Genomic DNA, 27,708 nt, shown 5'->3' on the forward strand with positions numbered 1-27,708 from the left:
TTCAAAACAAACTAAATATGGAAGATAATGAAGATAATCTTTGGGAAGAAGAAACAAAGCAGCAGCTGGATTGAAGTGCAGAAACCTTCAACATGACAGAAATGATGATGTGGTTAAACTCGTTTCTCATTTTCTGCCAAAGCCTCAACTTTACCACAACGGCTCAGAAACTTTACAAGCTGAAAATACATTTATTTTTAAATATGAGGAAATAATAACATTACCTTTGTTTGATTAAAAGTAAGTATTCTTTTAATAGACTTCAAGCAAACAGATGGTGAGAGTCCTGAAGTAAACAGATTATGGTTTTGCGTTTTAATAAAAATAAACAAACTCTTTTGCAGATGAACATTTTCTGACCAAATATTTTTTAAAATTATGCTGAACAAATCATGTCAAAGATATTTTGGAAACAGACGATTCACAAAGTCATGAGTGACTGAATAGTTTGTTCATTTTTAGTAAAACATTGGGATCTAAAATGCTGGTTGATCAGAATGATTAATGAACAACAAAAAAAAAAATTTCTGGATAAAAATATGAAACATTGTGAGAACATAGGAGATCGCATAGTCCTAAAATATTGTACCTAGTATTTTTAGGTTCTAGCCAACATATTTTCATAAAATAAGAGACATATGGAGCCAAGGTTTCAGACTGAAACCTTCAGGAAAGAGGCGCCGACTGGGTTTCTCACAATATTTGAAAAAATAAATACATTTATGATTCTGTTGTGTTTTTGTTAATGAATATATGAATACATATTTCATTGCAAAGTAATATTTCATAAAGCTGTCCTGTTAGCCTGCTAGAACTGAAAATAAATGTTTTGTGAGGAAGCATTTAACAAAGACTGAAGTTTGAGATTTTTGTGGCAAAAATAAGTTTCAGATTTGACTTGGACTTGAAACTTGACTTGGACTTGAGACTTGATTTGGACTCAAGTCTTAGTAACAATGTTTATCTGATGTAATGGGAAATTAAAGTTAGATGTTGTTGAGTTAGACTGCAGCTGCTGAATGTTTTACTGTAACAGGATGACACTGATTATTAGCCAGTGACATTGGTGGATTATTATGGGATGTTAATGGCTCCCAATCTGTTCATATGAACTATAGCTTTATAAAAATGACCACATGAATAATTATTGCAGCTTTTGACACTGTTGACCAAGACATGTTACTGAATCGACTGGAGAGTTGGGTCGGACTCTCCGGTCCAATGCTTAACTGGTTTGAATCCTACATAAAGAGCAGGGATTTCTTTGTTTCAATTGGAAACTTTTCATTAAAGAGGTCAAAGGTCACATGTGGGGTACCCCAAGGTTCAACCCTAGGACCCCTTTTATTCAATATTTATATGCTCCCACTAGCTCAGGTTATAACAGGAAATAATATTAGCTACCATAACTATGCAGATGACACACATCTCTACATTATGATGTCACCAGGTGACCTTTGACCCCATCCAATCACTGAACAGATGCTTAGAACAGATAAATGTGTGGATGTGCCAAAACTTTCTCCAGCTGAACAGAAACAAAACTGAAGTTATTATTTTTGGACCTAAAGAGGAACGATCTAGAGTTATAAATCTAGAGTTATAGATCTAGAGTTATAGATCTAGAGTTATAGATCTAGAGTCAATGCACAGCTTCAGTTATTACAACTAAAACCAGCGATCAGCCTGAAACCTGGGAGTAGTGATGGACTCTGACCTGAACCTCCAGAGCCACATAAAGACAGTTACAAAGTCGGCCTTCTATCACCTGAAGAACATTTCCAGGATTAAAGGACTAATGTCTCAGCCAGATCTAGAGAAACTCATCCATGCCTTCATCTTCAGTCGTATTGATTATTGCAACAGCGTCTTCACAGGTCTGTCCAACAAATCAATCAAACAGCTGCAGCTGATCCAGAATGCTGCTGCTGGCGTTCTGACTAAAACCAGGAAGATAGAGCACATAACACCAGTTTTAAAGTCCCTCCACTGGCTCCCTGTAGCTCAGAGAATAGACTTTAAAATACTGTTGTTAGTTTATAAATCACTGAACGGCTTAGAACCACAATACATTAAAAATCTGCTGTTGTTGTATCAACCTTCCAGACCTCTCAGGTTCTGGTTCTGGGGATGCAGAGCAGAACCAGAACCAGAACCAAACGAGGAGAAGCAGCTTTCAGCATCTATGCACCACAAATCTGGAACAAACTTCCAGAAAACTGTAAAACAGCTGAAACACTGACTTCTTTTAAATCTCAACTAAAAACCCACCTGTTTAGGATTGTATTTGAAATGTAATCAATTACAAATTTATTGATCGAACTTGACTTAATGCTGCGTTTTGATTATTGATTCTATGTTGCTTTGTGTTTCTGTGTTTGTAATGATGTAAAGCACTTTGAAATGCCTTGCTGCTGAAATGTGTTATGAATAAAATTTGATTGATTGATTGATTGATTGATTGATTATCTCTCCAGATTAACGTTGCATTAAATGACTTTGGCTCATTTAGGAAACTAAATAAATGTAACTAACTTCTGACATTCTCTCACTGCTAAGCTAGCTGCAACACTTCCTGCTGGAAACGTCAAAATAAACTTCCCGTTCCACTCAGTACTCTTTTCTTTACTTACCACAGCCTCATTCATCATGTTGCAACTTAACTTTGAAAATCTTTACTGTTTACTCACAAACTTGTCTTGACTTAAACTTACCCCTCAAAGACGCTTCTTTCACTTTAGAAATGATTTGTGAAAATCTGTTGTTCTCTTTCCTAAAGAAGACAAAGATTTGGACATTAAAGTAGAAAATAAATCCAGATGTTTAGTTATCAGCCAAAACATTATAACCACCCAGGAAAGAGAGAAAAGTTGCATGTTATGACTCTTGTGAAATGTTTTACTTTAACACAGAACTGAACAAAGTATCTACGTTGTTGGCAGTGTCTTTTATTTTGAAATCTCCTTATTTTCCTCACTTTATAATGAAATATATAATCTGTGTTGTATTTACCCGACAGTGAGGTCTCTGTGGAGGGGGAGGGTCTCCTCTGAGTTAAAGACCGAGGGTCTCGTTAAGATCACCGAGCGTCTCCAGCCTCCACCTGACCGCCCTAATTGACCGGCAGAGAATAGTTTGAAGCTATGTGGCAGAAAATTAATGGGACACACACAGTCTGGCCTATTTATGTCCTCTGTGGGGCCCCGTAGCTCTGCCAAGGTCTTTATCTGATGAACACTCAGCTGCTGTGAACTTGGCGATGTTTTTTCCCAGAGTTCACTGCGGTGTCACTGGCCGCTCAGGTCAGTGACTGGTCAGCTGAGGGCGGGTGCATGGGAACCAGAGAGGAAATATTAAACAAATCTGTGAAAATACAAATTAAACAAATCTGTAAAAATACAAATTAAATTAAACAAATCTGTAAAAATACAAATTAAACAAATCTGTAAAAATACAAATTAAACAAATCTGTGAAAATACAAATTAAACAAATCTGTGAAAATACAAATTAAACAAATCTGTAAAAATACAAATTAAACAAATCTGTAAAAATACAAATTAAACAAATCTGTAAAAATACAAATTAAATTAAACAAATCTGTAAAAATACAAATTAAACAAATCTGTAAAAATACAAATTAAACAAATCTGTAAAAATACAAATTAAACAAATCTGTAAAAATACAAATTAAATTAAACAAATCTGTAAAAATACACAGATCCATGAGACACATCAGCAGAAGCAGGGAACCAAAAAATTACTCTCAACATGTTTTTGCTTTTTTATCTGTCCAAAAAAGTTGTTGGTAAAAAGTATTAAGTAACTGATCAAATTATCAATCATTTAATATTTAAAATTTACATCATTAGATGGAATAAAATATAAAATTTAGAGTAAATTTTTTGCAAATATAAAATCAGGCAAAATAAAAAGTTTCCAAATAAGTTTCTTCCAATAAAAACTTATAAAACTTTAACAGAAACTGCAGGTGTCTGGTGAATTTTTGGTTGAAATATGTTTTTTCTTCATTCAGTGGGTAAAAAAATACAGAAACTTTATTCAACCAAGAGTAAAAATACTTCATAATGAAATTACTCAAGTGAAGCAAAAAATACGACGTAGTAAAAATACTCCTAAAAGTAAAATTTTTTAAAAATGTTACTCAAGTAAAAGTAACTGAGTAAATGTAAGAAGTTACTCACTGACTGCATTTCTTTGAGTTTAATATTCCAGGATTTTGGGTTTTTTCAGCTCAAGTCATTAATTTACTAAGTTTAAGCCCCTCAGATTTGAACGTTAAATTTGGACGGAAATTTTTCTATTTTTGGAAACTGGAGTCTCTGATGGATTCAAACGACTTTTAATGGCTGTTGTGACGCTGTGAGTTCTGGTGGATCCGGCTCCTGGTCCAAGGAAACCAGTGGCTATGAATGGGCGCGTTGCTGCTGGTTAAACTGGTGTGATAAAAAAACATACGTTTCCAATAGAGTTTTGCAAATTACACCAATTTAATTATGATACAACCAAAAACCAGATCATCCTGGAGCAAAAACGTTTTGTAACTTTTTCCATTACTAATGACTACATGACTAATGGTGATGCAGAAGATGCCCAGCAGCTCCTGTGGTAAGTTTTTATGGTTGAGTTTCTTTCCTAAAGACTCCTTGATGACCTCAGATCAAACCTGCTTTAATCCGTCCAATAAGATCAGGATTTTCCTCAAACTCAGAGCTATAAAAGTCCTCCCAGGATTCGCAGAGTCTCCGCCTGCCTCCTCTTATTTCTGTGTGTTCTGGGTCAAAGGCAGTTCTGCTACGATAAGAGACACCCATTTTCCAAATGAGGGAGAAAACGGGGTCAGATGGTGCCGGGGATAGAGCGATCCGGGGCCAACATCAGCTCCCAGGGGCCGCGCAGATATTTTACCTCCATTGTGAGTTTTCCTTCAGTTTATTTTAATCGCCGCTGCCTTCCCAGGAGAAGCCACAACGCTGCAATCTTGGTGGTTCCTTGGAAGTTCACACTGACATTTATGTGCTGAGTCACTTTCAGGAAGTTGCCAGCTTCTATTGTGAGACTTTAAGTGGACTGAAATAAACCCTGGCAGCTGTGGCGTGCCACCAGGAGTCCGTCCAGCCTCGCTCTGCTATAAATGTCCCCTGCCTCGACTTTACCGGCAAATAAAAATAGCTCATTTTGGAGAAACGAGAAATGTTTTCATCCTTAAATTAAACTTCAGAACAGCTGTTTTCATCCTGTAGGTCGTCCTTATGACAGGGAACAGAGAGAGAAAGCCTTGATACATATGCAAGACATACAGCTAAAGCTAAACTTCTACAAAACGTTCAACACGATTCAAATGCTAAAAAGGCAAAAATAAACTGTGTTTTCCCATCCGATAGTCTGGTGACCTCCAGCTGCTGTGGTTCTGAGTCAAACCAACCTGTTCCCCTCCTGGCCTGTGGGGGCACTGCACCAAAAACCTCTGAAGACACTGAGAGCAACTTCCTTCTTCACTAAATGGAAACATAAATGGAGGCGTCAGATTTTAATGTTGGAGGATTTCTCTCTAGTCTTTGGCTAAAGACCAGGAGCCATTTCTGCTGCTAGCGCTATGCTAACACATTTGTTTTGGTTGAATTTACCCAAAACAAATGGTTATTATGTTTTGGCTGATAACTAAACATCTGGATTTATTTTGCAGTGCAGGGCATTCGGACTACGAATGCCCTGCACTGCAGTCCGCTTCCTGCCTTTAGAGCGGTCTCCGGTCCGCTTGGCGTTCACATTCAAACTGAACCAGAGTTCACTTCAACTGAACCCAGACCAGAGCTTACTGTTTTGTTCCACATCAGAATTTGATTACAAATTCACACTTTATTAAACGAACTGGACTTCCCTGGATTGAACTGCAGTGGGCTGGTGGGACTGTAGCTTAAAAACACACAAAAATAAAACTCAAGCACAGTAAATGTGTTATTGACCTTCAAAGTAAAAGCATGCATTGGATCTTCTTGAGGCATTATTCAGCAATAAACAATTAGGACATGTAAAAACAAGCCGTCTGCTTCACCTAAACAAAATTCCATGTTAAAGCTCAAAATACGGCTTAAAATCAAACAACAGAATAAAGCTCAGTTTTGTAAACTGTACATCGTCGTAGACAGCCAGACTGACTGCAAGCTCTTTCTTTAAGACAAGAAACTAGTTGGATAATTTAACGCAAAATTCACCTAAACTTTTTCTGCCTCTATTTTTATGAAGATCATCAAAAGTTTAGCGGTTTGTTTTCAGTTTCTAGAAAAGCTGCGATTTTAGATGGAAGGTGTTGAAATGCAGAAGTGACTGCTGTTCTACAAGCATGAGGAAACAGTGATGGTAAACCAGCCTGAGGACGCAGAGGAGGAGGAGGAAGAGCGGGTACGGACACACAGCCGTACAGCTCATAATTACTGGCTTTGTCAGACGACATCTGTTATGTCAACATTCCAGCCGTCAGCCTGGAGCAGGATTCCTCAGGACAGGAAGAAACAGGGTCAGATTCAGGGAAACGAGTTTAGAGTTCAGCTCAGAGTTCAGCTGGACAGACTTCAAGTTCAAATCCTTCACCAGGACAGACCGTGACCTTTGACCTCCCTGCAGTCAGTGTTCTCCTGCGTTCAGACGAGCTTCTCCACACAAACCAAACCGAGCGGCAGCCGTTTAATCACGTGGTGGTTTAGCCCTGATAGCTAGCTGCAGGTGTCTGAGGAATGAGGAACCGCCGCTAACCGGGAACATTACAAGAAACCGCCTCAACATGAAAATGTATGTTGTTGCTACTGTTTTTAATGAACGCATTTACAGTAAATTTCAAAAATCAGATAGTATTTATGTGCATTCCTTCTTCTACATCTACAAGCTTTAGGAACCGGACAGGAGGGTTCAGCCACAATCCAAACAAGAGCTGCACTTAATCTACAGCAGAGGGTTAGAAATGACTGCATGCTGGTGAAAAGTCAGGCTGAGGGAAATTTCATGAGCAGAAGTTGTTTTAACCTGGAAGACGGATCTGCAGAGCCTTCCAGGTGGGAAGAGGGAGAGGAGGTGATGAGAGAAATGTGAAGATGTCAGACGGTGTGAAGGAGGAAAGGTGCGTCCCAACTCTTCCTGGAATGTTTTTATGGCTCTCTGGAATGTCCTGTATAATCTCAATCCACGCAGTTAGCAAAGCACCCATCTTTTTATTGCTGGTAAAAAAAATAAATAAGAGAAACACCTTATTATCTCCGTCACTTTAAACGTTTAGTAACGCTGATCTTCTGCTCAAGCTCAAAACATGAACTGGTTAACGTGTTTTTGTTCTGCCAATATTAAATCTAAAATGATAAGTTAGCTTCTTTCTCTGAATTTACTGTCAAAATGAAAGGAGTAGTGTTTTTTTATGAAGCACAAGCTAAATTAAGAACAGATTGTTAATCTGGAAATATTGAGTTCTGGAAACTAAAACTAACTTTCAAGTTTTTGAAACTTATTAGTAAAGTTCTATGAAAGTATTCCTCAGAAACAACCAATAGTTTCTAAAAGTTCCCTAAAGGCAGCACTGTGTTAGTTCCAGAAATGCTGTTTATTAGTTCTGATAACATATTTAAACTCCAGGAATGTAAAACATAAGTTCCTGGAAAGAAACAGATATATTCTGGAAAAGTAAGTAAAACTTATGCAGAACCTGTGGAAGCTAACCTGAAAGTTTCAGGAAAGAAATTCTTCTAAGAAAGCAACCTGTAAATTTCAGAAGTACCAAAAGTATTTCAAAAGTATAAAGACATGTATCTCTAATTCACAAAGTTCCGTAAACATCTGGAAGCGAGCCTCACAGTTTCAGAAAAGTAAAGTTGCAGCAATGTGAGTTATGGAGAAATAACAGAAGTTCCAGTGAAGGAATCAGTAAATTTAATCTGAAATGGTACTCAGGAATATCAGGTGTAACATTCTGGAGAGGAACCTTTACGTTTCAGAAATGCAACTGTAGATTGAAGTGATGTGACCTGAAGTTATGACAAAGAAACGCTCAACATCCAGTAATTTAAACTCCACAGTCATGCAAAAACTTACCTGGAATGTAACTCGTAAATGTCTGGTAAGTTCAGAAAACGTATGGAGGCAAACTGGAACGTTTCAGGAAAGTAACTTAAATACTGTGGTCATAACACCTGGAAATTATGGAAACATAACATACAGGTTTCAAGAAACTGGGAATTCTGGGAAAGTAATCTGGAAATTTCATGTCATTTGTAAAGTTCTGGTAAGTAACCTTTAGGTTTCATGGTGTTATCTGGAAGTTATGGGAAAGTAAAGTTCAAGTTTCAGTAAGTTGTAAATTTCGCTAAAGATATCTAGTAGTATTACAAACACTTTTTAAAATAATCTGTAATCCAGTGAAAGTGTTCGCTGCAAACACTGATTAAATTTCAGGGTCTGCTGAAGAACCTGAAGTTCACGGATCTCAGTTTTTCAGTATTTTAACGTCTGGACTGATGAGAAATGTTATTTACAGACAACCTGGAAGAGCAGTTGGTTGGCATCTTTCAGTTGTGACAATATATTAGAGTGAAAATGCTGAACTTTGACCTTTTCGTCCAGTTTCTGATGTGAATGGGCTCAGTTCAGTCTAACGCTGACATGGAGGATCTCTTTAAAATCGCAGCCAGAGCAGACGTGAGAGTTTAGACGGCGAGGGGTGCATGAATGTTCCCGTTTCGTTTGTCTGGCTGACTTTCTGCCTGCCACATTCCAGAGTACAGTTCAAGAGTTCAGTTAATTCATGAACCCTGTTGAGGCGCCACACCCAGCCGGCGGCACGTTGAAACCCTTCTCACCAGTTCCAGTTGCCTTACCGCTCCGTCCGCATGCATGTGCTCAGTTGTCTCTACATGAATCTGGGTCGGAGGCTCTCACACAGGTGCTTTCACTTATTCAGCCCGATTGGACTTCAGTGTGGGTGGGGTGACACTGACTGACAGTTCAGGGACTTTGGTTCATTATGAAGTGAAGCTCCTGAAGTGGAACAAACAAAACGAGCCGCCGTGTCACGCAAAGAACCTTCACACAAATCAGAACCAAAGAAAAAACATCTACTGGCTGGATTTAACCGGTTTCAATGACTTTCACCTTTTATTTACATACCAGTTTCCCTTTAAGCTTCTGTAAAAGTAAAAATATGGCAGATTCTAAAGACTGAACACATCAATGGTTCATATATGAGGCCTTTGAGAATCTGGTTATGGCTTAGTGGAGAAGTCCTGAACCTCTCCTACATGTTTTAATTGTTTGTCCACACACCTGACCTTTATGAATGGGTGATTACAGCTGCACCAGTCGATGTCATGCAGAGGACGCTGTGCTGGAGCAGGGAGGCATCTAAAACAAAGGACAGGGGGCGCTAAGGACCAGGGATGGGGATAACTGGCTTTGCAGATTTCCTCCACTGCATGAGTCCAGCTCAAGTCTTCAGGAGTCGTTGTCTTGGTTCATTCCTGTCAGTCCAGTTCAGAAAGCTTCCTAGACCACAGCTGTCAAACTCCAGTCCTCAATAAACTTGAAATATATCCCTGTGTGTATTTAATGTATATTTAGTAGAAGTGAGTGACTCAATGCAATACTTTGAATAATTAGATGAACATATTCTACTGGAATGTGTGATTGCCAGTGTGTTTTGCTTTATTTCAAGCGTACAAAGATACTTACATTAAAAAGTAAAAATACTTGGTAAAATCTTGTGTTTTTGCAGTGTAGGGAGGAAAACAATTGTGAATTTTTATTTCTACAAAAACTGAACCAGAAGATGCTTAATAAGCAGAATGATCAGACATACTGGAAGAATTTCAGAACAGGAAGGAGAATTAAAACCGCAGCAATCTGGTCGTGAAGAACTCGATCTACATCACGCATGAAAATGGTTAATAACACATAAACAGCTGATCTTTAGCAAACCCTCCAAGTGAACCAGGGCAGAAAAGAAATGAGTCAACGCAGAAGAGGAACTGAAAGGAGGAAAAGAATCCAAACTCGAAACCTAATTTCACATAAGCTAAGAGGAGCGAACTGAACGTCTAAAATGAAGGAAAAAGGTTAAAAAATGAAAAAGTTGAAAAAGTCTCAAAGCAAAATCAAACTAAAACATCTAATGGAAAAATAACTCAAGAACCAAATTACTGGATCTCTGATCCGATTCCTCCTCATGTCAACACTGCTAAAGAACCCTGGTACCAATGCACAACACAGCCCGCACTTTTCAGAACCTGAAACTCAGTACTATAGAATTAACCAGTTGCTTTCCATAACATTTCTGGAATATACCAAGTTCTGGGAATTTAACTTTTCAGGTATTTACTGGTTACTTTCCAATAAGTTTCTAGTAATTTCAATGAAAATATTTAGTAAGTTGTACATTTTTTAATTTTTTTAATGAACAAACCCAGTCGCATGCTCCTTTGGACCAGAGTACGCCATTTTAATAAATGCACCATATTTATGTTGACCGTATTTTATTATTCATTGTGTTATTTATTCTATTTGCTACTGGATTTCCTGCCTCTTTTCTCTGCGTGGAGCAATAAAGGAATTATTAAAAGAAAAATACCTGAATGTGTCAAAAATATTCTAAAATAAAACCTGCAGGTTCTGTGAAATGATGTATTAAGTTACGCCAGCAGAACCATCGAAACGTTGGCGCTCCTGCAGGAGGAGAATGTTTTTCATCTCCTGGATTTGTAAAAAAAATACTTTATTGATCCCCAAGGGAAATGAAATAGTTCATGTCTCTCTATGTTCTGTGTTGGTGGTTCTGACAGAAGTTGGACCATCTGCTGCATCCAGAACCTCCTGTTGGGTCTTACAGCTGCAGCACATCTTTGTTTCAGTCCTGGTCAACAAAAAATGTCTTTATCTGAACTAACAACCCATAAAGAGAAAGAGTTGTGTACTGCAATGTTTAATCATGATTATGATTTTAAACATGTTTTATAAATGAGGCTCATACATGTGAAACGGGAAATGAAAATGGACTTATTTCCAGATTTATTCATCTATACCTATTTTATATTAGGGGGTTTTACTGTTTTGTTTGCTGCAGCAAGTTGCTGAGTTTCAACCTAACAAAGGTTAAATAATCACAGCAGCAGGATTTTAATTAACCAACAGGCTGCGGTTAAAAACTCGACGACGGCCTCTTGGAACAGAACAGGAAGGTTTGAAAGACCACAGAGCAGATGGTTCTCATGAGGAACTTCTGTCTTTAGTTTCATCATCTCCTCTGTCTGCAGAGCCACTGATCTTTGTTCAACATGAAGACAGAATCCACGGATCTGACTGGGACTCATAAACCCAATGTTTACCGGTCTAAAGGTGAGATTTTATGTATTATTCTATGAAGGGTTTTACTTTTATGATATTGATTAATGATGCTGCCAAGAAAAATCCTAACAGATGGATCCAAAGTAAGGGTCGTTTTAGCTGCTATAGCACAGCAATAAAAGCCTTTTGCAGCTTTAGTTAACAGACTGTTACATATAACAATCATATAACAATCTGTTGTTTGATCGTTATATATATATATATATATACTACTGTAAACAGGACTTTAACAAAATATACAGTAAAATTGTCATGTCACAGTACTTACTTTTCTCACATTTTATTACACTATAGCCATATTACAAATTGTAATGAATAAATATCTTTCTTCAATATTCTACACACAAATACCCATGATGGGAATGTTGAATAAAGGTTTTGAGTGAACTGCAAATTTATTAAAGGTTAAAAAAAAGAAAACTTTACATAAGTATTCACTGCCTTTGCTTAATACTTTGTTGATGAAACTCACAGTTGAGTTTTTTCCACTGATCCTTGAGTTTCTACAGTTACGGTGGAGTCTAGATGTGGTCAATTCAGCTGACTGGACTTTATTTAGAAAGGCAAACTGTCTATATAAGATCTCACAGTTATCAGGTCAGAGGTCAAACTTGATGTTTGACCTGTTGAAGGAACTGTCTGTAGACCTCAGGCAGGATTGTCTTGAGGAACAAACCTGGGGAAGGATCCAGAAACATTTCTGCTGCTCTGAGGTCCAGTGAACTCAGCGCCTCCATCATTGGTCAATGGAGGAAGTTTGGAGCCTGGACTCTTCCTAAAGCTGCCTGGCCGTTTGAACAGAGGGATCGGGGGAGAAGCGAGGCGACCCCCATGGCCAATCTGTCAGAGAACCAGCATTCCTCTGTGCAGAGAGGAGAACCTTCCAGAAGGTCGGCCATCTCTGCAGAAATCCACCAATCAGGATAGAGCAGCCATATGAGAGCCTCTCCTCAATAAACGGCTCAAAGTCTGGAGTTACCACAAGGCAGCAGAGGGACTCAGACCAGTATGAGGTATTTGTGTGTACTGTAGAATTTTGAAGAAAGACATTAATGTATTGCAATCTGTAATAAAGACTGAAGCATAAAAGAAAAAGCACATAAGGAAATAGTTCTGTAATGGTTATTCAGTATTTGGTATTATTTTTCCACTTAGGTGGCAGGACTCTATCCAGCAAACGGTGTCTGACCGCAGTAGCAATCTGCTGGGTGATACTGGTAATAATCACTGGTCTGCGCATCTATTGTGAGTATAAATTATGCCATCCTTATACAAATGAATAAATATTCAAGTTTGAAAACAACATAGAAAGATGAATATGTGCACTCCTGGGATCATTTGTAACTCCTGGTCTAACATGGAGACAAAAACAAGACTTTCCCCTCCAACACCTAACAGCTGTAAGATTAGATTAAATTATTTAAAGTTCTTCTCTCGTTTTCTGAAGCCTTTTCAAGGCTCAACGTACTGTAGATTGCTATGTACTTCACTGGCTGAAGTGTTGAAATCATTGTCAGATGAGTAGATATAATGGATCTGGTTGGATCAGGAGAAAGGATGGATTGATAATTTAAATATTTGTCAATCAGAGAAGCTGGTGGAACTTGGTTGAATGGTGTTAAGTATTTTTGTTAGTGAAAACTAAGGTGAGTTAATTGTGATGGATTTATTGACTCCAAAGAATCTCAGCTTCCTTAAAACTGAGGTGCGTAACTTTTATGAAAATCATTTTTTTATATATTTGATAAAACTGTCACTCTTTCCTCTCCTGACGGTATGGCATGAGACAAATCATTTGTGAAAAGATCAAGCTCCTTCACTTCCTCCCAGTGCTACTGTTGCCATCTGAAGAAGTGCACCACCCCCAGTCAAAATCAACCAATCATAGCCAGGAGGATGGTCTTGGTGGTGTCAATCAACCTCGTGTATCCGGTGCTCGATGTGCTAATGGTGGAGAAAACTGTTTATCCGCTGTCATCGGTGGCCTCCTGGCTCTAATTGGTCGATTCTGTCTGAGCTGTGTATTTCTGTAGTTAGTATGGGGAGTATGAAGAGGAACTTGATTTTTTTCACAGATTATCTGTCATACTGTTACGACACCAGTGACAAATTTAACAAATATATAAGTTACATACCCCAGCTTTAAAAAGATATTGACTCTGGCTGCATTTCTGGAGAATCTCCTCTGTATTAGAAGCTGTCAGAGACAATGCCCCAGTACCTCTATTCCACCTACAATCATCACAAGTTTCCCTTGGAAGGTTGCAGCTTCTGCCAACCATGGCACCTGCTGGAGAATGTCACCAGAACCTCTTTGGTCTTCCTGGAGTTTGGGTGAAGACCAGCTGCATCACACCAGGTAACAAACCTGGTGTGATTGCAGCCATGATGCAAGGTAGAGCTGGAGAGCAGAGAGATCAGGATTGTGCCATTGGTATACTTCACCAGACGTTTGGGAAGAGCGCAAATAACTGAGTTTATTACATTAAGTCTATTGAAACAGATAATGTTTATAGATGTAGACTACAACACGACAGAAATTAACCGTCTATGATTGAATAATGGATTTTTGACTTGGGTTTCTATTACCGTGTAAAACAAATGTCCCTTGGAAGTAACAGTGGCACAGGGGTGGAGCGTACAAACCATGAACCAAGACCGGAGCCAGTCTTGGTTCTCGGCACGGCCGTCATGGGTTTGAGTCCTGGCCTGTTGACCTTTGTCGCCTGCCTCTTTCATTGCCCACTTTCCTGTCTGTCAGCTGTTGAATGAAGGTCATGAACAATGCACCAAAGCTATTACTGATACTTAACTAAACCTCTCTTCAAAATATCTATATTGCCCTTTTAATTTTCTAATTGATTCTAGTCTCACAGTCACATTTGGTGCAACAGATGGTGATCATTCTGCATTTACAAGGCAGTGAAGTAACCAAAAGGTTAAGTACAGCACTAACTGGAGAGTGGATCTCTTTAGCTGAATTGGATGATTGATAGATCCATCCTTGTCAGTGTGGGGTTGCAGGAGAGATGGCAACTAGCTCCAGAGATCATTGCTGTTGCCAACAAAGACACCTTCCATTAAGACCTGAAGTCATGGTTATTAGTTTATTGTTACACAAGGATATTCAGTTTTACCCTTATGTGGAACAGAAATAATACTGGAATGTATTTTACGTCTGTGAAAGGCAACCAAAATTAATCAAAATTATTTTTTGACATTTTAGATACTTTTCTCTTTCTGCTAAGTTGAAGGACTCCGAGGATGTAAATCAGCATCTTAATGAAAAAGTCCAGATACAACAATCCGATTTATGGCGACTGCAAAAGCAAGAAGCTGCTACAAAGGACTGGAGACAACCACGCATTGAGTGGACCAAAACAACAATGCCTGAAGCACAACCTTACGACACCACACCACATCCATACTATGGCAGACGTCCATACTACTACGCCACACTGACTCCCTACTATGGCAGACGTCCATACTACTACGCCACACCAACTCCCTACTATGGCAGACGTCCCTATTACTACGCCACACCACATCCTTACTATAGGAGACCACATTCCTTATACTACACCACACCAAGTCCTACTACAAAAGACCACGTCCATACTACTACGCCACACCGACTCCCTACTATGGCAGACGTCCATACTACTATGCCACACCGACTCCCTACTATGGCAGACATCCATACTACTACGCCACACGACTCCCTACTACGGCAGACGTCCCTATTACTACGCCACACCACATCCATATTATGGCAGACGTCCATACCACTACGCCACACCAACTCCTTACTATGGCAGACGTTCATACTACTACGCCACACCACGTCCTTACTACAAAAGACCACGTCCCTACTACTACGCCACACCACATCCATATTATGGCAGACGTCCATACCACTATGCCACACCAACTCCCTACTATGGCAGACGTCCACACTACTACGCCACACCACGTCCCTACTACTACGCCACACCGACTCCCTACTATGGCAGACGTCCCTATTACTACGCCACACCACATCCTTACTATAGGAGACCACATTCCTTCTACTACACCACACCAAGTCCTTACTACAAAAGACCACGTCCATACTACTACGCCACACCGACTCCCTACTATGGCAGACGTCCATACTACTACGCCACACCACGTCCATATTATGGCAGACGTCCATACCACTATGCCACACCAACTCCCTACTATGGTAGACGTTCATACTACTACGCCACACCACGTCCCTACTACTACGCCACACCGACTCCCTACTATGGCAGACGTCCATACCACTACGCCACACCAACTCCCTACTATGGCAGACGTTCATACTACTACGCCACACCACGTCCTTACTACAAAAGACCACGTCCCTACTACTACGCCACACCGACTCCCTACTATGGCAGACGTCCCTACTACTACGCCACACCACATCCTTACTATAGGAGACCACATTCCTTCTACTACACCACACCAAGTCCTTACTACAAAAGACCACGTCCATACTACTACGCAACACCGACTCCCCTACCTATGGCAGACGTCCATACTACTACGCCACACCACGTCCATATTATGGCAGACGTCCATACCACTATGCCCACACCAACTCCCTACTATGGTAGACGTTTCCTACTACTACGGCCACACCACGTCCCCTACTACTACGCCACACCGACTCCCTACTATGGCAGACGTCCATACACCACTACGCCCACACCAACTCCCTACTATGCAGACGTCATACTACTACGCCACACCACGTCCTTACTACAAAAGACCACGTCCCTAACTACTACGCCACACCCACATCCATATTATGGCAGACGTCAACCACTACGCCACACCAACTCCTACTATGGCAGACGTCCATACTACTACGCACACCACGTCCCTACTACTAACGGCACACCGACCTCCCTACGTATGGCAGACGGTCCCTATTACTACGCCACACCACATCCTTACTATAGGAGACCACATTCTTCTACTACACCACACCAAGTCCTTACTACAAAAGACCACGTCCATACTACTACGCCACACCGACTCCTACTAATGGCAGACGTCCATACTACTACGCCACACCACGTCATAGTATGGCCAGACGTCCATACCACTATGCCACACCAACCTCCCTACTATGGTAGACGTTCATACTACTACCGCCACACCACGTCCCTACTACTACGCCACACCGACTCCCTACTATGGCAGACGTTCCATACCACTACGCCACACCAACGCCCTACTATGGCAGACCGTTCATACTACTAACGCCACACCACGTCCTTACTACAAAAGACCACGTCCCTAACTACTACGCCACACCAACATCCATATTAATGGCAGACGTCCATACCAACTACGCCACACCACTCCCTACTATGGCAGACGTCCATTACTAACTACGCCACAACCACGTCCCTACATACGACCACACCGACTCCCTACTATGGCAGAACGTCCATAGCCACTATGCCACACCAACTCCCTACTATGGCAAGACGTCCATTACTACTACGCCACACCACGTCCATATTATGGCAGACGTCCATACCACTATGCCACACCAACTCCCTACTATGGTAGACGTTCATACTACTACGCCACACCACGTCCCTACTACTACGCCACACCGACTCCCTACTATGGCAGACGTCCATACTACTACACCACACCGACTCCCTACTATGGCAGACGTCCATACTACTATGCCACACCACGTCCATATTATGGCAGACGTCCATACCACTACACCACACCAACTCCCTATTATGGCAGACGTTCATACTACTACGCCACACCGACTCCCTACTATGGCAGACGTCCATACTACTACACCACACCAACTCCCTATTATGGCAGACGTCCATACCACTACGCCACACCAACTCCCTATTATGGCAGACGTTCATACTACTACGCCACACCACGTCCTTACTACAAAAGACCACGTCCCTACTACTACGCCACACCACATCCATATTATGGCAGACGTCCATACCACTACGCCACACCAACTCCCTACTATGGCAGACGTCCATACTACTACGCCACACCACATCCTTACTATAGGAGACCACATTCCTTCTACTACACCACACCAAGTCCTTACTACAAAAGACCACGTCCATACTACTACGCCACACCGACTCCCTACTATGGCAGGCGTCCATACTACTACGCCACACCACATCCTTACTATAGGAGACCACATTCCTTCTACTACACCACACCAAGTCCTTACTACAAAAGACCACGTCCATACCACTATGCCACACCAACTCCCTACTATGGTAGACGTTCATACTACTACGCCACACCGACTCCCTACTATGGCAGACGTCCCTACTACTACGCCACACCACGTCCCTACTACTACGCCACACCGACTCCCTACTATGGCAGACATCCATACTATACCACACCACGTCCATACTATGCTACACCTCCATACTCCAATACCACTAGTGACACCACAACATATTCCAATAACAGCACATTGCAGCAAACCTAAGAAGTTCTTCTACTTCTCTGCCTTTGATTCCCTGTTTTATTCTTTTTGGGTCACCAAACTAATTTAGGAGGAAACATTGTGGTTTGGAAATGTCTTAAGGTAGAACTGTAAACTGGTCACCCATAACATTTTGACCAACAGAATGTTATTGTTGCAACTGTCAGCGGGTGGGAGTCATCCATGTTGTTTTGAAGGACCAGTACTGATTGTCAGGTGGTCATCATGTCATTCCTGATTAGTTATGGTGAAGTTCCAGTTTCTCTTTCTCATCAACAGACTCAACACTTTAGTTCTGACTTCCTTCAAACACAATTCAAGTCATTCCAGATGCTTTTTTAATTTTCTGGCCAACGTTCTGCTTTGTTCCAGTTTCACATAAACAAGAAATGAAGACAAACAGGATAATCTATTATTAATCTCTTACTTTTATAAGAAGCAGCAATTATTTGTGTCCATTAAGCTCTTTTGTATAAAAATTGAGAACTGATTCCTTATCCATTAAAGATTTTTTCATATTTGATGTTAGAGACTTGTTTATAACATTATCCTATAAACAGCTTATGTTTTCATTTATTTCAATGACTTTCTACTTCTACCCATCTGACTAAATGGTTTGATTTGTCTTAACTGGATTTTAGGTGGATGTTTCTGTTTACCCAATACATCATGGTGGACTTTGCTTTTACAGCTCTGAAATATTACTGTAAATGAATAAAATTTGATTTTTGAAATACTTATTTTAAAGTGGATGTATTTTTGTTCTGTTCATAACCAAATCCCTTCGGTAATATTTTGAAGTGAAAGCCAACAAATGTAAATTACTTGTGTTTGGTGAACTGAATAAAGATGCATTCAGATATTAATAATAACAAAAATCTAGCCACAAATAGTTAGCACCTGTTAGCATAAAACAGTGGTGTCCATAGTCCATTATCAAGTCAGCTAACTATTAGTATTTTAACTGTGATAATATAATTAGCAAGCAGATACCGATGAATACAACAAACCTACCATCATGTATTTAAATACTGAAACTTTTCTCTCAGGGAAGGAGCAGCTGGTTCGCCCAGCAGGTTAAACTCGTCTCAAAGCCACTAGCAGAGCTGAAGTGACTGAACTCTCAGTGAACTGCTATACTGGTGGCAGTTTGTGGTGGAACTTCTCATTAAAACTTGCTAACAGGTTTACACATGTTGAGAAGATCGTTGCTTGGTCCACTTACAAGAATGAAAATGTAAAATTGTTGGTTCACTCATTCTCAAAATCTTTGAGAGAGAAGGGAAAGTGTATCTACCGAAACATTAAATTAAATATCTGAAACTCTTTCTCTCTGGTAAAACCTTACTGCATATGCTTGGGCTGTTTTTTCCTCAGTGTGTTCCCAAATGTTTTGAAGACGTTTTCAAGGTAATAATAATTTGACATCTGACAACAGAGAAGTTTTAGCACTTGTATATGTATATACAAGTGCATGTATTTCTAATTGTGCTTCGTTAATGTTGCAAGATACCAATGCAAACTTGCCAATTCCTTTAAATTTTAAGTTAAAACTATTTAAAATCTGCTGAATTTATCTCTGCTGAAAGCATCAAATCAAATGTAATATTATTATTTTAATTAGAAAGCAGATATGAACTAAATCCAGGGATCTACTGGAGGTTCCCGCTGATTTAGAGGAGCCTAAGCAGCAGTTTACTTTGACTATACCTCAGGCCGGCTCAAGAATCTGGAACGGTGGAATCACAGAAAAATCCTCCATCAGTTTAGATCTGTTCCTAAGATAAAAGTTTTATGTTGTAAAATCTTCCCACGGTGGAAAAAGCTAAAAAGTTAAATTTGAGATCTGTTACCAGATTAATATTCCAGAATATTCTAAATGTAAGAAAATGAACTCTTCAGTGGGGTTTAAATGTAGAAGTTTTGTGTTTACTTCCAGAGAAAAGCTGCTGACCTTCCTTCTGTGAGTGGAGCTGGAGTCAGTTGTGTTTGGCTGAAGGTTCATGTTGGGGTCCGTGTCCTAGTCAAAGGGCCGCGGCTGCATTCCTGTTCGGAGCTTTGACCCGGTTCTGCAGTCTGGACCCCCGGCCTGTGAATCCAAAACAGAAGGGTCACGACCTCGCCGTGTTTGTTTGAGGTCGTGCTAGGTGTCACAGCGGCCGAACAGCGGCGGCCATGACGGGCTCCGGAATGACAACAGGTTCAGCCGGAGCGTTTCCGCCTAATTTGTTGGTGTTTTTCTTTCCCAAAGCCGGAGCTTAGCCGACAGCGCAGGCCGTTTAACTCCATCAGTGTTCTGCTTTATTTTCGAGCCGCTGTTGTTCCCCTGAACCCAGACCGCGACCCGGTTCTGTTTGAACAGCCCTCCACAGGCTTTAAACTGTTATGATTGGGTTTGATAATTTAGCAGCAAATCCCTGAAACAAAGAGCAGAGAACTAGACAAACACGGAAGTTCACAGGTTTGCAAGGAGTCATTCTGCGACATCTTGATGTTTTCTGAGGAGAAAAACTTCACCAGACTTTGATTGGACATTTCCACCTGCTAAACTTCAGCTAACAAATATCCGAATGCTTTAGCTTATGGTTGCATCACTTTAGGTTTAAATGAAGAAAACTGGTGCTAACTTGAGTAAATGTTGCAGGAACCAAAGCAGAAACTTATCTTGTGTATTCTCAGGAGAGCTGCTCTAATTGGCTGGACCTGTGATAGATCAGCCAATCAGCTTTTCTGATTGGCTGCTCAGGAAGGCTGCATGGTGGTGGAGCCGTTAGCACTGCTAGCTAACAGCTAGCTAACAGCCAGAAGTTAGCCTGGGTTCCTGAGTCTGCATGCAGTCTGCATGTTCTCTCCCTGTGCGTTTCTGGTTCTCCCTGGGTACTCCGGCTTCCTCCCACCTTCCAGATACATGCAGACTAAAGCTGAAGAGGAAAAGGAGCAATTTTTTTTTTTTAGAAAACATGGAAGTTTTTAAAAGTAAAAAGTTTAGATTTTTTTAATAGAAAATTTCTGAGTTAATCTAAAATTTTTATCTCAGAAATATTTTAGCAAATTTTCAACTTTTCAAACTCAGAAGTGTCCTTGTGTTTTTAACTTTTCAGAGTTTATTGGTTCAGTTACAGTTCAGATCTTTGTGCTCCGTTCTAATTTTTTTTTCTGCTGCCATCCTAGCAGGAAGTCATGGTTGTTTTGAAGCAATCTGATTGGCTGACAGGTTTTAGTTTTATGCTGCACTGCCCCCTGTAGGTTTGGCATGTTTAGATCAACACTCAGGGAATTTATGTGAGTTCATGTGGATGAAAACCTTTCTGAAACAGATCCTGTTTTTCTGATATTATGTGGTATAGATATTGATTTTTAGAAAGACTCAGCTACTCCTCACAAAGCTGGTTGCCATAACTACCAGTGACTCAGCATTTTCCGATCAGCTTCTCCTGTTTTACATTTATCATGAACCAAGAAAGCCTCCGTTTCTTAACCCAGCAGCATGCAGTGTGGTTTATGTTGTTTTGTGCATTTCTTTCCCCTTTCAGGATCATTCCTACAGTTTTACTTGATTCTTGTAAAATGTCTTTGAGTGTTTTGCCAAATTAAATATATTATTAATATGTTATTATTATAATCTCTCCAGGCATTAGTGGCTGTAATGTGTTGAGTTTTTCTCAAGACTCTGTTTCTTGTGCCTTTCTGTTGAGAAATGTACCTTTGATGAGACTTGAGCCCAGATTTGTCTCCAATCCAGAGTATTTTTGTATTTTTCCTGTTCATGTTTGTCACCTTAGAGGAGTTTGGAGGTTTTATTGGGAAACCAGAAGGATCAGATCAGCAGCGGTTCAGTCAAAGCCTCCCGGTGCAGAAAGTGTCTGAGCTGAAAACATGTCTGACCTGCTGGTGACCTCCTGCTGGAGGCGACCGCAGCTTGCATGACTGGATCAGACGGCCATTTTTTACAGTGTATCCGTCTGTCCCTGCTGTAAAAGCAGAGCAGGCCGTCTGTGTGTCTGTGTGAGTGTTGTTGCTGAGTGCAGTGACCTGAGGTTACACTCTCCCTGTCCCCGTTAGCGTAAATATCCCTCTATTAGCAACAAGTGATCTGAAAGCTCCGATCTGTCAGAGCCGCTGGAAGCTTTTAGACAGACAACAGAGGAAAACCAGCGCTGTCTCTTTAACCCTTCCACTGGCCGCTTCAGCTGCAGCGCAGGAACCTCCTGCTGCAGCGCAGGAACGTTCTGCTGCAGCGCAGGAACGTCCTGCTGCAGCGCAGGAAGCTCCTGCTGCAGCGCAGGAAGCTCCTGCTGCAGCCGGGACTACCAGACAGGAAGTGGATCGTCTTTCTGAGGTTTGAGACGTTCATCAGAGGCATATTTTGACCCAAACCGGGTCAAAATATGACCAAGAGCATTTCAGTTCTCTAAACCAGCACCTGCAGGCCTTTCCTCACTGTACAGGAGAAATGAAAGAACAAGTTTTATGTCAAAAACTTACTGAAACCTGAAGAAGTCTAGAAACCTTTTACAGCCACAAAGTTTCACGTTTTATTTTTTTATGTGATGCTATCAGAAAAAAAAAAATGCATAATTTTGAAATGAAAACAAAATGTTACATGTTTTTACGTTGCAAAAAATCTTAAAAGTGTGGCATGCATCTGAAGTCCTCCTCCTGAGTCAGAACTATTTCTTTATCCCGTTTTGACACTCAGAATAAAATCTTTGCAGATTTATCTGTTCAACACGTTTCAACCTCTGGGAGCATCAGCCTTCTTGCCACAGATTCTCAGCTGGATTTAGGCCTGGACTTTGACTGGGCCATTGTAACTCATCAATCATTCATTTAAATTTCATTTAAACCACTGGTGTCCAAACGTTTTTGCGCTCGGGGGGGGAAGCCGGCAAAGTCAAACTGGCAAAACGGGTCACAAACTTAATTAAATTAAGAATGCAAATATAACTTTGTTGAATTTTTTTGATTAGTTTTTTTTTAATCAAAAATTTAATTTTTTTATGCAATCTGTAAATCATTAAACATCCAAAACAAAAAATAGGGTTTGGAGTGTCGCCTTATTAAAAGAAAAACATTTTTGGGATCATCAATTGTTTTCCATTTTGTTGACCAGATTTTTCACCGTTCTTAACTTTGGGGCCGAACAAAATCATTTCAAGAGCCACAAATGGCCCCCAGGCCACATTTTGGACGTCACTGATATAAAACATCCCATAATATCTGGCTGCTTATTCATGATGCTGACTGTTCTCTAAAGACCCTCAGAGGCCAGAACCAGAACCTCTGCAGCTGGACTCAGATTAACTTCTGCAGGAACTTTAGGAGATTTTTAGGATTTTATTTTTAAACGTGCCCTTTTCTGTATTACTGCATTATTAAATCATAATGAAACACATTTACATTAATGCAGAGTAATGCAGGAATGCTGGAGGGTTATGAATACTTTCAGTTTTCAGATTCATCTTCCTGCTTCTTTAAACAGAGCTTATCTCTGCTCTCCTCCTCTGACCCAACATGGCTTCCGTCTGCTCCCACTGTAAATATTTATGAACGTGTGAGGTGCTCAGAGGTTCACAGTCGCATCTAAAAGGCTTTCTGCCCGAACGCTGTAATCAGTCAGGGGTTCAGGTGTCGGTCCTGCTTTGTGATCTGCAGCTTCAGAATTACACTAAAGGACAGCAGAGAAAAACAGTTCAGAAAGACGAGTGTTTCTTTCTTTAAAACGTTTTTTCTTCTGCTAATTCCTGCAATTCTTTAAATCTAACCTCAACAATGTCAGTTCCTATCAAACAAAAATAGAGCTAAAGTGGAAAAACCTGATGCAGGTGCATCAAACATATCAGCACTGACCTCAGAGAAGCAACTGTTGCTGCCCATCAACCTGGGAAGGGTTCAAAGGTCATCTCCAAACCATCTGAAGTCTGCAGAGAGGAAGATTATTCTCAAGAGGAAAACATGTCAGAGTCTCAGCAGATTCAGAGCGGGACGCTCAGAGAAACAACCAGAAACATCAAGAGCCTGTCGGTTAGCCTGCCTTTAACCTACAGGCAGGTTAAAGGTTAAAGGTCATGAAAAGGTTAGAAAAAGACTGTTAGGAAGCGTTGAAGTAGGCCATAAGGCCTCCTTCCACCTGTCCAGCACGGTGGTGGAGGGATGATGATGTGGGCTCGTTTAGCTGCTCCAGAACCTGGAAACCTTCAGTGAACCAGAGGTTTTCTGTAACAGGGAGAGTTTTATAAAATAAAACTTTATTTTATAATCATTGTGATTATAAAATAAAGTTATTAATGTGGATCTGAAGGATGGAGAATCTTTTCTTCCTGTGGAGTTTAATTTCAAACTAACTGCTCATCTTTTACCCGATGTGATGATTTGTTAGATTCTTGTGTTTCTGCCAGCAGCAGCGCGTCTCGATGGCCAGTTTCTAATCCTCCTTCTTCTCCTGCAGGTTAAAGTAGAGCTGGAGAAAAATCTATTCTATTGATTGATCACATTTTGGGTTTGTGGAAGATTTAATTATTTAAAGAGTTACATTTTTCCCACCAATGCTTGACGCCAGTACTCCAGGGCGGCCATCTTGTTTGAGAAGCGTTGTTTTACAGCTTCTGTTTATTTAGACTTTGAATTCATATCAACTGTAACAAAATATACAGAGTTCAGGCTAAGTTTTGTTTTTCCAAGAATGAAGTCATAATGTTAAAAGATTACAGTCAAAGTAATAGAAGAATAATCATATGGCAATAAAATCTAAATAATATCAGAATAAAGTCTTAATGTTACCAGAATAAAGTGTTAATTTTAGGAGAATAAAGTAATAATTTTATGAAAACTCCAACATGAAAATAACAAAAAAGCTTTTTTCTCATTAAGCAACTTTTTCTTGTAATTTTAAGACATTCTTCTGGTAAAATTGCCTTTTTGATCTGTTAATATTATGACTTTATTCTCATATTTACTCTGCTGTACAACTCAAAACTGATGATTGAAATAAAAGTCACTTGTAAAAATATTGTTTGACATTTGTAATTTCTTTTCTTGAAAATAAAACAAAAAATGCTTAAAATTGGAAATTTGATCTAGTGTGAAATTATTTTCTTTATTTTATTTTAAAGCCATATTTTAAATTCAGCTATTAAGGCCAAATTTCTTCACACAATCAATAAAATGAGTACAACTAATACAATTTGATAGAAACAACGTGAGCTTAATGAGACCATAGAATATAAAACAGGAAATAATAAAATGTCTTCACAGAACAGAACTAAACCCAGAGTGGATCCGAACATCTAAAACTATTTTAAACCACAGGATTGGGAATCAGGCTTTAGATCAGAAATAAGGAGCTTCAGATCTTATTCTCAATACAGCCATTGTTCTCTGAGCTGTGAAAACTGAAATGTTTATCCTTAAATCCAGCTCTGGTGGGTCGCTGACGTTTCAGGGAATGATGGGAGATAAACTGAGGAGAGCGGATTTACTGATGAACATCATCAGGATTCAAGAGGATCAGCTGAACAAAGAGGGAAAACCTTCACTCTCTCTGACTTCAGGAGGAAAACCTGAAATCCCAAAGCTCAGCTAGAAATATCTCCCAGTCCGGCGAAGACCAACACGGCTGATAAAAACCAGTAAAGCTTCCAAACCCTGAAGAAAGGATGTAAAGGAAGCAGAAACGCTCTGAGGATCGTTCCTCCGCTGGTCAGTCACTTTAAACACCAACCTGCTTCAAGTTGGTCTTTTATTCAACAAGATCCTTCAAAATAAAACCCTGTAATTAAGTCGACTTTACCTTCACTCTTAGATTTACAAAACAGAGGATGTAAAGTGTGATTCCTGTGAGCTCCACAACAAACCGACCCGTTCTCACCGTCAGACGTTTGTTTTTCACACAGGACTGCAGCAGCGGGTTGGAGGTTGAAATCCCGTGTTGTTTTGGGGGAAGGTTTCTAAATCCAGATACAAACCGAGTCAATCGGAAAGGACCACCGTGTTTAGACTCACCTACGGTCCACTGGCTCAGCAGCTGCAGCAATCTGAGTCTGACAACAATCTGATTACATTCATACAACAACAATAAATAAATGATTCTGTTGCTTCAGACTCCTGTAGTTCAGGTTAAGCCTCTTTATGTTGAGGATTCCTCTCCACTTGATTTTAATTTCTGCCCATCAGTCAGGGAAGTTTTACAAAGCCTAACATTCATTATTCTGAAGAATAAACAATTATTTACTAGAGGAAAACATCTCAGACAGACGTGAATGTTCCCAATAATGATCAATGAAAACATCTCAGACTAAGGTCAGAGCATGAAGATCAGAAAAACGATGGAAAACTGATGAGCTCCACCTGCAGGCCTCAGTTAGCTGATTAAAGGTTAAAGGTCAGGAAAAGGTTTTAAAAAGTGTTTCGTTGAAATCGTGAAGGGAAGCAGAGCACCAAAGTCAGCAGAAACATGTCACTGCAGTTATCAGGCATGGTGGTGGTGGGTGGTGATGTGGGCACAGGAACTGGAAACATTTCAGTCATTTCAATCTGGTTTCCACTGAGCAGGAAGGATTGACTCCACCGGCAAAGGACTAACTGGACAAGCAGGATTTGACCCAAACGCAGCGCGAGGCGTTAAGGTGACGCACCAAAAAAAACAAACAAACAAACACGATTTCAGCAAAAAACTGAATTTGAGCATCAAGACTTTGTGTGATCGTAACCTTAGTCGAGTTTTCTGCTGTTTCTGTTTCACTGACGTTTGGTTACCTTAGATAGTTTCTTTAAAGCAATGAAATGAAATAGTTTTTAAAGTCAGATGGAAAGAAATGTTTGGTTCTGGTTGGAACTGAAGCCAGAATGTTAGGAATGAGCATTTTAACCACTGGTTCAGTCAGTAGGGAAACCATTAAACCCAGTCGGCCTGTGAGTCACGGCGTCATGTTAAATCCTGCGATCCATTTCACAAAGCGGTGGAGTTTAGACAGACTGAACCAGGTTTACTGCGGCTTCTTTTCAGCGATCAGGAAGACGGAGCCGCTCCCTCCAAACCGCAGAGCTTTGTTTACTGCCGTTGGCCTGCAGGACGCAGCAGGCTGACACACTTCTCCATCATTTCACAGCCATTTGCCTGATTTCACAAATGCATCAGAGCATGCATCAACAAGAGCTGCAACTTACAACTGTTTGCAGGCAAGAAGCCGTCCTCCACAGACACAGCATGCAGCTCCCAGCCCCAACAGCTCAACCAAAACAGTGATTAAGGTTTCAACTCTTCACCTCAACGTCAGAACTGCCGGCGGATCCGCCACCAGGTGTAATTACAGGTGAGGAGACGGGCGGCGGTCCAGCTCAATCTACCTGCTTGCGTCAAAGATGACTCTGCCTTAACCTCGCAGCGAGGTGTGCTCCGACACACGCGAGCGTTCAAAGAGCAAACGTAAAAACAGTGAACAGGAGCAGCCGCTGCAGATTAGAGGCTGTAAACAGCAGCAGAGGAAACACAAGGTTCAGACGAGGCAGGAATGAACTGTTCACTGTCTCACTGCACTTTCTGAACTGGTTCATTTCATTCCTCCTGAAGCAAAGAGCTGCTCACATGGAGATGCTGTTTTCCTCTGAATTCTTATTCTAAAAAAATGCATCAATATTGTTCTTCTTACTGTCTTTCACGCAATAAATAAATACAACTGTTAAAACAAGAACAAAATAGCATAACACTATGAGAAAGTTCAATGCTAAATTCACATTTAAATTTGCTCCTTAAATTTGGAATAATTTCCAAAAACAGAGA

General features: G+C 40.3%; 1 protein-coding gene across 1 annotated transcript; it reads left to right on the forward strand.

Moving 5' to 3' along the window:
- The first annotated feature begins 11,230 nt into the window (after nt 1–11,230).
- On the forward strand, nt 11,231–18,670 carry LOC116713384 (extensin-2-like). Its single transcript, XM_032553527.1, has 7 exons — nt 11,231–11,386; nt 12,551–12,640; nt 14,622–14,976; nt 15,188–16,510; nt 16,564–16,803; nt 16,887–17,478; nt 17,545–18,670. Exons 3-7 carry the CDS (start codon nt 14,782–14,784, stop codon nt 17,931–17,933), a joined length of 2,739 nt encoding a protein of 912 aa, XP_032409418.1. The 5' UTR covers nt 11,231–11,386; nt 12,551–12,640; nt 14,622–14,781; the 3' UTR covers nt 17,934–18,670.
- Nucleotides 18,671–27,708: the final 9,038 nt, after the last annotated feature.

This window comes from Xiphophorus hellerii, chromosome 22 (genome assembly GCF_003331165.1).
Source record: "Xiphophorus hellerii strain 12219 chromosome 22, Xiphophorus_hellerii-4.1, whole genome shotgun sequence".
Lineage (NCBI taxonomy): Eukaryota > Metazoa > Chordata > Actinopteri > Cyprinodontiformes > Poeciliidae > Xiphophorus > Xiphophorus hellerii.

Coding starts and splice junctions, on each gene's coding strand:
- LOC116713384 (XM_032553527.1), top strand. CDS start 14,782: ATGCCTGAAGCACAACCTTACGACACCACACCACATCCATACTATGGC. Junction 14,977..15,187: donor GACCACATTCCTTATACTAC/ACCACACCAAGT, acceptor CCATACCACTAC/GCCACACCAACTCCTTACTA. Junction 16,511..16,563: donor CTACGCCACACCACGTCATA/GTATGGCCAGAC, acceptor CTACTATGGTAG/ACGTTCATACTACTACCGCC.